This window comes from Callorhinchus milii, unplaced genomic scaffold (assembly GCF_018977255.1).
Source record: "Callorhinchus milii isolate IMCB2004 unplaced genomic scaffold, IMCB_Cmil_1.0 Scaffold3, whole genome shotgun sequence".
Classification (NCBI taxonomy): domain Eukaryota; kingdom Metazoa; phylum Chordata; class Chondrichthyes; order Chimaeriformes; family Callorhinchidae; genus Callorhinchus; species Callorhinchus milii.
In genome coordinates, this window is record NW_024704744.1 from 71,275,413 (window position 1) to 71,286,534 (window position 11,122).

General features: G+C 40.4%; 1 protein-coding gene and 1 non-coding gene across 3 annotated transcripts; one reads left to right on the plus strand and one right to left on the minus strand.

Moving 5' to 3' along the window:
* Positions 1-940: 940 nt before the first annotated feature.
* Positions 941-9,230, plus strand: LOC103179225 (cyclin-dependent kinase-like 4). Of its 2 annotated transcripts, XM_007894387.2 has the most exons (10): positions 941-1,031; positions 1,534-1,706; positions 4,041-4,162; positions 4,708-4,780; positions 5,545-5,635; positions 6,224-6,424; positions 6,524-6,612; positions 7,409-7,465; positions 7,576-7,710; positions 9,037-9,230. In XM_007894387.2, exons 2-10 carry the CDS (start codon positions 1,539-1,541, stop codon positions 9,136-9,138), a joined length of 1,038 nt encoding a protein of 345 aa, XP_007892578.1. In that variant the 5' UTR covers positions 941-1,031; positions 1,534-1,538; the 3' UTR covers positions 9,139-9,230. The 2 variants fall into 2 exon arrangements, with proteins under 2 accessions (XP_007892578.1, XP_042189187.1); XM_042333253.1 differs by lacking the exon at positions 7,409-7,465.
* A 1,415-nt stretch (positions 9,231-10,645) lies between these two features.
* Positions 10,646-10,762, minus strand: LOC121848601. Its single transcript, XR_006084979.1, has one exon. It is a non-coding gene; the product is annotated as a U5 spliceosomal RNA (small nuclear RNA).
* Between the last annotated feature and the right edge of the window lie 360 nt (positions 10,763-11,122).

Sequence of the window (11,122 nt, forward strand, 5' to 3'; positions counted from 1 at the left end):
CCGACCCCAATCCCCAGCTCGGGTGCGGGTCCCTGACTGGCCAGCGCCTTGGGATGGGAAAGGCGCTTTCCAAATGTAGTTAGTTGTTGGCATTGGAAGGTCCTGTGACACCCGACAGACAGACAGACAGACAGAGTGACAGACAGACAGGGTTGGCCAAGCAATTAAAATATGTTCGTAGCCAAACCTCCGCCAGACAATAGCCCAAAGAGTGGTCCCCGCTGTAATGGACCGCCCTCTGGGCGTCGCGGCAGAGTGGTCGGTTTAGGTTTTCATTGCTTTTGAAACCGTAAGAAAACAACTTCACAAAGGGCAAGCGGGACGTTTTTTTCAGGTTATATTTTATTTTTTTCCCCCCAAAAAAAACCCGCAGCGCCCGCCCACGGCTGTTCTTCCCGCGCGTTGTTCAACCGCCAACCCGCCCGAATTGGGCGCGAAACCCACCCAATCCGGCCCCATCGGTAGCCCAACCAGCGGCCGTCGTCGTCGCCCCCCCCCCCCCCCCCCCCCACGCGTGCGCGCTGCTGCGCGCGACGCCCCAACGGCCCGACCCGGCACGCGGCGAACCCAACGGTCTCTCCCTCCGCGTGCCGCGCGTCGCCATTTTGACGTCGCTCGGCAGAGCTGCTCGCACCGCCCCGGGTGGGGAGGTGGTGGTGGGGGGGGGAGTGTGGGGGAGAAAAGACTGTGTCCCCATGGAAACCGCTGGCAGCCGGGGCGGGGGCGGTTAACCCCACCGCTTCAAAAGCGTTTTCGCCGCCCCTTTTGTTCGCCGTAACTGCTTCACAGCGGCGTTGTGGTAACGGTTCTCTCGACGTCCGGAGAAGAGAAAGTCTGTCGGATTATTTCCCGCTCTCTGACCACCCCCCCCCCCCACCCTCTCCGTCTCCCTCCCGCCCCCCACCCTCCGCCGCTCCTTTTCCCCAAACCGTAAGGTTGGCATTCCCGGTGGGTGTGAGGGGGGGGGTATCCCGCAGTGAGCGGCGGGGTCTGCACATTAATCGGTTGGTTGGATTCATCCCGGCTTTCAGGTACTGCCGTTCGTTCCCCGATGAATTTAGATAATAGCTTGTGCCGTCCCGGTACGTGTCTTCGTCCAACAACAACAACAACAACAACAAAAAAAAGAGTTGGCGACGATCCCTCTCAGAAGACCTTCTCCCGCGGAGGAAAACCCCTGGTTTTGGCTCGGGTGTGACCACCCGGGATTCCGGGACAAGTCCCCCTCTCTCTCTCTCGTGCGGACCGACGGCAGACACGGAATTCCCACATCCCACCGAGCGCTCGGTTCCGTCGGGTCGGTGTCGTTTCACGCGCGTTTCCCTTTCAAGTTTAACCGCCCTCTTCCAAAAACCCATCCCGACCTCTTTCCTCCAGGAAGGGCAGAGGTGTTAACCTTCCTGTCCCGGTGGCCTCATTTTGTAAATTTTCGTACAAGTTCCTTCTCTCGCCCTGTTAACCCGCTCGGCGTTTATAACACCGTAAATGTGTATATATATATATATATGTATATATATGCATGTGCATTATTAGGAGCAATGGAAAAATATGAAAAGCTTGAAAAAATTGGCGAGGGATCCTACGGCGTGGTGTTCAAAAGCAGAAACAAGGAAACGGGACAAATTGTCGCCATCAAGAAATTTGTAGAGTCCGAGGATGATCCGTTGATCAAGAAAATAGCCATGAGAGAGATCCGGATGTTAAAGGTAGGACTCGAGGATCGCACCCTTCAGTGTCGTCGGGAGGCGGTTGTTTGATTGGAGCATTTTGGGCTTATATTTGAGGTTTAACAGAATGATCTTTATTTCAGCCATCGGGTGTGTGAAATCATAACATCAGATAAAACAGGACGTTTATTATCCCGATATGTGGGATACTTTGTTTCAACGGGGATTCATTTCATTACAGTCATATTAATAAAAGATACTTTGTTGAAGAGCCCAGGTTATTAGCAAAAAAAAACTACCTGTTTCGTTTAAAAAAAACCTGCTTGTAAGAAATAGGTAGGTGATATGTTTCTCGGCTAAAATGCAGGCTAATTCTATTATAATGCCCTAAGAGCTTCATAATTATGGATTTAAATGATACATTTGTTTTAACTGGGTCTGCAACTTTTGTACTACTCCCAACATATAATTCCTGATACCTATTAAAGGAAATGCATCTTATAATAGTGACCCGTTGTTGACATTGTTTTGTTTCTTTGTTTTCTGTATTTGTACATGAAATAAAATCAGTTTAAAAACAAATAACTACAAACGAAAACAAACCTATCGATTCAATTTGAAAACTGAATGGTAGCTCCGATGACAATTTTCTGCTCTATTTCAATCGACCTTGAAAATGTACTATTTTTAAACATCCTGGCATGTAGAAAGAATAGTGTGTTAAAGCAGGTAGTTTATTATTCCGATATGTAAGATATTTTGTTTCAACAGGGATTTATTTAATAAAGATCTATTAATAAAAGATACTTTGTTGAAGAGCCCAAGTTACAAGAAAAATGAAACCACCTGTGTCATGAAAACAAATCTGTTTGTAAGAAATAGGAAGGTGGTACTTTTCTTAGTTAAAATGCAGGCTAACTGTATTATAATGCAGTGATCTGTGTCTAGTATCTGACACCTCACCATTAAAATGAAGCCCCCAAAAAGGGCCAGCTTCTAGTCTTCAGATCGCTACAGACCCAACGTCTTTGTGACCTGACAACTCAGAAGACGGCCATAGTTTTTTTTTTAGGAAGCCAGCTCGTCAATCCTGGAAAATGAATGTACGGAGTATGTATTAAACATGTAACAAAGATATGTATTTAATTTATCTATTATTTATTAGGACATTTAAACTTGTAAGAGCTGCTAGGGGAGTTTTAAGCTATGAGAGAGCAATTTATTGCCTTTACATTCATATAGATTCCTGAAGAGGGTGCTGGATATCTGGTCAAGCAGGTGAAAGACAGGGTAGTTAGTATTCTGCAATGCAAAAATCAGACGTAATACACACTTTCAAGGTTTATTGCTTTCCAGATGGAGTTAGAGTTTAATCAGGAACAGATTGAAATCTATTCTTTTGTGGCGTGTGTAAGGAAAGTTGTGGCTTTTTATTAAGTCATAAAACGTCCAAAGGCTTTGAGGAAACTCATTTGCATTGTTCTCATTAGATTTTTGACCTGGTATCTCTTGAAGCCATCATGGAGAAACTGGAATCTATGAAAGTACATGACCAAATCTTGTAAGATTATTCCCACTGGTATCAATTAGTTGTTAATGAATTGACACTGGAATTACAAAATAGAAACTTACAGTGCAGAAGTCTATTCGGCCCATTGAGTCTGCATCGGCTCTCAGCAATTTGCAGCTTCAATCCCAGTGCCCTGCCCTACCCTCAATCTTTTCTTTTCAATCTCCATATACCTACTTCCCTATTGAATCCCACAATGAACAGGTGATCTTTCCAACTTCTGCGGTTCTGCCACTTTTTAAGTGGGTTGGTCTACCGTGTTAATTTACAGATCATTATCCTTTTTGAGTTGTTAATTTAAGTCCCATCTTCTTCATAATTCAAGTGGACATTAAGGCACCATGTCTCTTCCCATTACTATTTTAAAGAAACATGGAAGTCTTTCTTGCCCATTGGTCTGCCCTATATCCATATTCACCCCAATTCAAATGAATTAGTTACTCATCCTACTGTTGTTTGCAGGACAGTGCTGATGATAATAGCTCCCACATATCCCTACATTATATTCACTTAATTTATAATTCATCTAATTTTCGTACAGCTTTTCCTTTCCAGGATTTTTTATGTGAAAAGTACTAAGTATGTTTTTGTTTGCCATAATTTGTTTATGAAAATGGCTCAGGTTGACTAGCTCTTTTCTTTCCTGCCTTTTATGTTTGGGGTGTTCCCATGCAAGAATCAGTAAATACAGAAGAAAATTGGCAAAATAAAATACTACAATGTGATGTGCAATATTCAAGTTTTAAATCTGAAGAACAATGTTGATCATAAAGAATTTAAATCAAACCATATTTTTGCTGCAGCAACTGAAGCATAGCAACCTAGTGAATCTTCTAGAAGTATTCCGAAGAAAACGAAAACTGCATTTGGTCTTTGAATACTGTGATCACACAGTACTAAATGAACTGGAACGGTATCCAAGAGGGTAAGATCACTTGAACTTATGTGTCTGAAATAAAACATTGAGCGTACATCAGACTGAGCCAAATGTACGAGTAATAATGTTCAGATGAATTTGGATCTTGAGAATGAAACCACACCTAACAATTAAAAAAAATCAGTATCTGATGGGGTTAACCTTAATGTCATAATTTGGAAAATTCTTTTAATTGTTCAAGAGGGTAAGAGTGCTAGAACTTATCTGTTTAAATTAAAAACTTTGAGACCACACCGAAGTGAGCCAGTTTTACATGAAATAAGGTTGTTGATTAATTTGGATCTGTAGAATGAAACCAACCAGGAGTTTAAAAAATATGTATTGGGGTTAGCTTTAATGTGCAGAATTTCGGAACATGTTTACTTTGTTTTAAAATGGGTGAGGGGTTCAATTTCATCTGGAAGGGAGTTTCGCCAATAATTACAGAAAAGTCTTAAATGAACCAAGAAATTATGAGAAAAGAAGATAAAATTGCCATACAACCTGGGGAATATTGTCATTAGCACTGAAAGTAATGACTGTTTCTGATTTAGGTTACCTGAACCAATGGTTAGAAACATAATGTGGCAAACACTTCAGGCTGTTAACTTTTGTCACAAACACAATGTAAGTACAAGGAGATTCAGTCTTGTATAATTATTTTCTCATAAAATTAATTTGCAGTTTTATGCAGTAGGTTGTATTTCATTCCCATTGTAAATCTTAGATTTTTTTAATATAGTTTCTTTACTTTATTTTCTTTAGTTTCTTTATTACAAACATCCAAAAAAATATGCATACTAGACTTACCATTAAGTACGGAACTGAGCTGGAAATGCATCCCTATGAAATACATTATGTATGAACAATAAAGATATGTGATGTGTGTTAAAAAAAATCAATGTTTCAACCATAATTCAACATGAGATAAAAGAACTATGCACACTTTTATTCACAATAACTAGATGTTAACACAATACCTTTTTTTTCACCATAGAGGTCTGTGGGCCCTTACAGACCATGAAATGGTAGTAAATTATTTCCCTTCTCTTTCCCTTCCCCTCCCCACCCGGCAAACCCAAAATATCAAGCAACCACTCCACCGAGTTGAAAACTAAGATTCCCCACCCCCTAGAGACCACCCGTTCTGATTCTATTGCTTTGTGTAATTGATGTACACTTACGTGACTGTTATCCTCTAAGTCCATAGACTTAACAAAACACATACTGTGACCAACATTCTGAGTGCTGATTGTGGTGTTATTTTATAGCCTGCAAATATTGCTTAATTTTGTGTACTTCTAATGTTTTCATGCAAGATAATAAATGGAGCATTTAAAGTTACAGACCAACATAACTAATCAGATTTTGTTTGTTCTTTCACTCTACAGTGTATTCATAGGGATGTCAAACCGGAAAACATTCTAATCACAAAACAAGGGATTATCAAACTATGTGATTTTGGATTTGCTAGGATGCTAAGTATGTATTTTATACTTTGAACATTGTAGGCAGCTGGAACACTTTTACTATTATGTGGTTTTACAGAATTTTGCATGAGCATTGTTCAATATATCCAGTGTCTAGTAATTGATATCTATCAATTTGTATTCATTTCTATTTTTACATTCCCCTATTTCTTCTCATGTTCTCCCTTCCTCTATTTTTCCTTCCGAGTATCCTGGTTATCCCAAGTTCATGTGTGAATTTTGACAGTGAGTGTCGTTCATTTGCTGTTTCAGCTGCCTGTCTGATTCAGGAGACAAAGAGAAAGAAGAAAGGCGTAACCATCCAAAAAATACTCAAGAAAACTTACACATAATGTTGAGTTGACTGATGGATAAGAATTAGACTTATAGTGCTGAATCTGACAATCTGTTCTCTGTTTACTTGTGAACATCTGTCTTCTAAATTACAAGTGAATTTCTAAGAATTATCCCAAATTCTACAGTATCTTAATTGTCAAGACAGTGTTTTAAGGTTAAAACCCTAAGGTAGAAAATAAACAGTTTTTAAATGGTATGGACAGACGTTTTGTGTAAAGTGATGTAAATTCCTTTTTCCCAATAGCAGGCCCAGAAGACGACTACACAGATTATGTAGCAACTCGGTGGTACCGAGCCCCTGAATTGCTGGTTGGTGACAACCAGTATGGTGCTGCAGTAGATATCTGGGCCATAGGATGCATCTTTGCAGAGCTGCTGTCTGGACAGGCCTTATGGCCTGGAAAATCAGATGTGGACCAACTCTATCTGATTATAAGAACTCTAGGTAAGTTAGCCTGTCACCTTCTCATTACTTTTTCTTAGCAAAATGCACTCTGTGCTTTGTTTATTGCAGGGGCTAGATCTGCTCTGTTCTTTGTTTCAGACAAACTTATTCCAAGACATGAACATATATTCCTGAACAATCAATTTTTCCAGGGGGTTAGCATACCTGAACCTGATCCTGAGGATATGGTAATGTGATAAAGAAGACAGCACAACTAGTAATAACTCTATACAGTGCAAATTAACTTGTTAAATATATTAAAGAAATGTTACCATTTTAAAGTTATGGGGAAGAGGAATCCCACACCTGAACCCCAATCAGATTGGGCTCTGATGCTCAATTGACTATAATGCTAAATTTATAATTTTAACTTGTTTTTGACTTCAGGGAGAAGAACATCTTTGCCCATTTATTTTTCATTTGTAGAAAAAAATATTTTCTACTTGAATATTTTACTAAAATATAACATTAAGAACACAGCAAATAGGAACACAAGAAGACCAACCCTCTATTCAACCCTCTAAGCTGGTTCCACAAGTTTATTCGATCTTGGTAAATCTTTTAATCCTAATGTCCTACCCTTTTGTTGTACCCCTTAAAAGCTCTACTTCCCAAGAATCTGTCCATCTCTTGTTTAAACGGCCTTTTGATTCTGTTTCTACACCTTTCTGGAGCAGAGCATTCCATATCTTTAAGAAATTTTGAGAAGTTAACAAATGGGCCAGGAGTTTGAAAGCATGAAGAACTGTTTGGAAATGCAGTATGTTTTAACCACTACAATCTTAACCAGCCAGAGGCTAATGTAGCCTACAACAATAACAAAAACAAGTTGCATTTATATAGGCTTTATAAGAATGTTGATATATTTACTAGAAAAGGACCATTTATGTTTTTTAAAAAAAGAAAATTTACGTTTTCATAGTATATAATGAATTTCAAACCGCCTATACATAGTACCAAGAAAACTCTTATTTGCTGTTTTAGGAACCTTTGGAGGAGAAGTTTCCAAACATAAACCCTCATGCTCTGACCTTTATGAAGGTGACAGCTTCCTCGTGTAAAGTTGTTAACTTATACATTTTACTTATTTATTATTATTATTTAAAAGGTGTGTTCTGTTAGTAAATAATTGGTTATTTTCTCTACTGTAGAGCTGTTTGAGGATGGATCCAGAGAACAGATGCACATGTGAGGAACTGCTTGAAAATCCTTACTTTGATTTGTATCGAGATGAGAATGAAAAATCGAAGCAACGACAGGATGGCCGAAATCGAAGAAAACAGCAGGTACTACTGCTGGTTACCTCAGAGTTGTAATGTGGTGGGATTCCTGTTGCTGTACCAAGATAGAGAGATACACGATAGGCAATGGCATTCCTCCCCGAGAAAGCTGGTAAAAGAATCTTAGAGAATATGTGAAGCCAACTGAAAGAGGAGTAGAATTACATTCTCTAGCAGACTTTGTTAAAGCTTTATTTTAAAAAACACTCCAGTATATTTTTATTGAGCTGTCAGGGGCTGTATGCAAAATCCAGAAAATTAAAAATGTGAAAATGCCTTTCACCTTAAACTATTTTTCTATTTTCTCCCCAGTCTTCTCCCTTGCTGCCCTGAAAGCAGAGATTCTGTGTTTCTACAGGCATCGTCTGCCGCCCATTACCTCATGCAGGTAATGGGAGGCAGAGGTTATTCTTCATCAGGGAACCCTAGATAGTGAATTTTACCAACCCATCCATATTCCAAATATTGGGTGGTGGGGGGGGATTTCCCCCCTCTATTCCAGGAGTATTAATCCATCCAAACTTCCCCATGATTTATTTGTCGGGGCGGAGCTACTGCCAGGAATGCTTTGCGTTTGTCCCCCTGTTGGCTGGGATCAAGAAAGCAGGGGACCCTCTGAAGAGTTTGATCAGCCCTCACAGAGAGGAAAGTGGAGAAACTAGAATATGGAGCTACCTCGAACTTGCCTGAGAGTCAACCTAAGTCCCTGGTTGTGGAACAAGATTTAGTTTAATTCCACTTAATGGGGGTAAGTGGGTGGAAACCACACTCACCAAAAAAATTGTTAATTGAAGTGGTCCAACTGCTACCTGGTTGAGGTCAGCTAACTTATTACAAACTATCAAACCTGGGTCATCGCATTAGTTTAAAAGCTGGAGGAATAATTAGTAGGTTTCACTGTTGCAATGGGCAATCTTCCAGCACATCTTCCTCTAGAGGATGAGAGTGAATGTTATTAAAATAGGATTCAACAAGTAATTTAATTTATACCAAATGTATATTCCAGCATGAATCATACTCAAGAATATTTATTATTAGAAAATAATAGTCATTTTAAGAATTAATGCTTTTGGACACACGTTAGTGGCTCAGCAAATGTAATTATTCATTTTGTTGACTATATAATTTAGTATATCTACTTGACTTATAAACTGCTTAAAGTAATGCAACATATATTTTCTGAATAAAACTATTCATTGTTTAATTGTCATGGACTGACAAAGAACAAACGTTCTGTTTAAATGGCAGTAAATTCAGATCCAAGGTTGTGAAACACTTAACTATTAGCCAATATTTTAAACTTTAGTTGCATAATTATTTTGATATTTTCAGAATCAGCTTTTGCCTCAGTTGCCTGGCAATAATGTGTCTCCTGCACCAGATTCCAAAAAGCAAATTCGTCAGCAACGATTTGATCACCTACCCACGATCTAAAGATTTTAACTGAATCTAAACATTAGCCTGAAGCAGCAATTTCTGGACATAGTGTATTCAATAACGATTCGGTATATAATTGAAATATTGACGTGGATATTATTTTGTCTTGCTTTACTTTGTGTAAATATTATTCGTGTATACAATAGTTAAAAAATAAATGGTGCTTTGCATTTTTTTTGTTTTGAAACAATAGTCAAGTTTTTTTTTTAAGCACCCTGATGTCTATAAATATAGTATGCATGCCCTTGCTCTTTAGCTCTCCAACGAGTCAGGCTGTTGGAAATTCACGGCATAGAACCAACAACAAAAACAACAATTCTATAGCGCTTTTCACGTTGGGAGGGCATTCCAAGGCGCTGGACAGTGAAGGGTTTGCACCCGAGCTGGGGGTTGGACTCGAGGGGTGGAGGTGAAAGGGAGGTGGGGTGCAAGGATGACCAAAAGCATGGTCAAAGAGGAAGGTCCTTGAAGGAGGCAAGGAAGGAGGTGAAGTGAAGGGTCTCCGGGATGGATTTCCAGAGGGTGGGGCCTGAAAGGCTGAGGCCTTTTCACAGGATGATGCAATGGGGAGTCTGTACTTAATGTAATGATAAAAGATTGACATTTCTGGGGCCCGATTTGCTTATAGGTATACCGATGAGACATTGGAAACAGGGTCCCAGTATACTAATTAAGTGCGCTTTTATCAACAACAACTTGCATTCATATCGTGCCCTTTATGCACAGTAACGTCTTGGAACATTTAACGGTGACGGAGCTAGACCAAACAATTGCAATGATATACCAAACTCTGTACCCCCATCTCACCAGTTGTGGCCAGGCTACACTGGCTCCCCATCACCAAACAGATCAACTTCAAGATCCTCACACTCGTGTTCAAATCTCTTCACTCCCTAGCTCTACAAACTCCTCACTCCCCAATCCACCACCCAGCGCCTCCGCTCAACTGGCACCGGCCTCCTGTTTGTCCCTCACGCCTTCTGCTCCACCATTGGAGATCGTGCATTCAGTCACTACGCTCCAAACCTCTGGAACACTCTCCCTCAATCCCTCTGCTTTACCCCTCTCTCCCCTTTTTCAAGTCCTGCCTAAAAGCCTTCCTTTTCGACCATGCTTATGCTCACCCCTTCCTCCCCACCGGCTCGGAGTCAAGCTCCGCTACTGTTAAGTCCTCTGAGAAATGCTACCCTGGAGGACACTATATAAGTGCAAGTTGGTGTCGATGCCAAGGCAGGGAAAGGGGCTAGTTGATGGTAAGCATGGTCAAAGAGGAATGTCTGTAGGTGAGATCTAAAGATGGGAAAGGCGGCGGGATTGAGGCAAGAGTTCCCTAGTTTAGGGCATTGTGGCTGAAAGCACTACCGCCAATAGTGGACAGGGGCATAAAGGCCATAGCCAGCTGAGCAAAAGCAGTGGGAAGGTGTAAGCAGGTTGGAGAGGTAAGGAGGTACTTGAACATGAGGTTCAAGTGTTTAAAGTAAATTGTTTATTATTTTGAAAAGGAAGCCCCACCAAAAATCAGGACTATCAAAAATTACTACAAACTCAGAAATGTTCCTCTCCACAGAAATCTTCAGTAAAAGGCAAAAAATGTATGCAATTTGAAGAAATACGTGAGTCTAGCTAAAAGTACTCGGCATCTCCCGTCCAACCAGTGGAGTGTCTCTTTAAAGTTCTGCTGAGTTACCAATGACGCATTGCTGCAGTTAATGTGGAGAGGAAATATATTGGCACAGATTTAAATTGAGTGATATAAATAGATACAAACTCCAATTTTAAATAAAATGTACAGTCGTCGCTTTTCACTGCATTTATGGGTATGGAAGTGAGTGCCCCTGAGCTGCTGAGTCACCAGATCTATTCATGAAACAAAGCTTTTTCTGTGTTTCAGGCTCAGCCTTACAATATACAGTTAATTCACTTTACAGCATATTCTGTGAAGCGCTTTGAGACATCTAGAAGATGTGAAAAGCGCTATATC

Bases quoted from the DNA above. Each gene is read 5' to 3' on its own strand.
- LOC103179225 (XM_007894387.2), top strand. From the start codon at position 1,539: ATGGAAAAATATGAAAAGCTTGAAAAAATTGGCGAGGGATCCTACGGC. The intron at 7,466-7,575 runs GTGACAGCTTCC...TCTCTACTGTAG, and splicing joins ATGCTCTGACCTTTATGAAG to AGCTGTTTGAGGATGGATCC. The intron at 7,711-9,036 runs GTACTACTGCTG...TGATATTTTCAG, and splicing joins GAAATCGAAGAAAACAGCAG to AATCAGCTTTTGCCTCAGTT.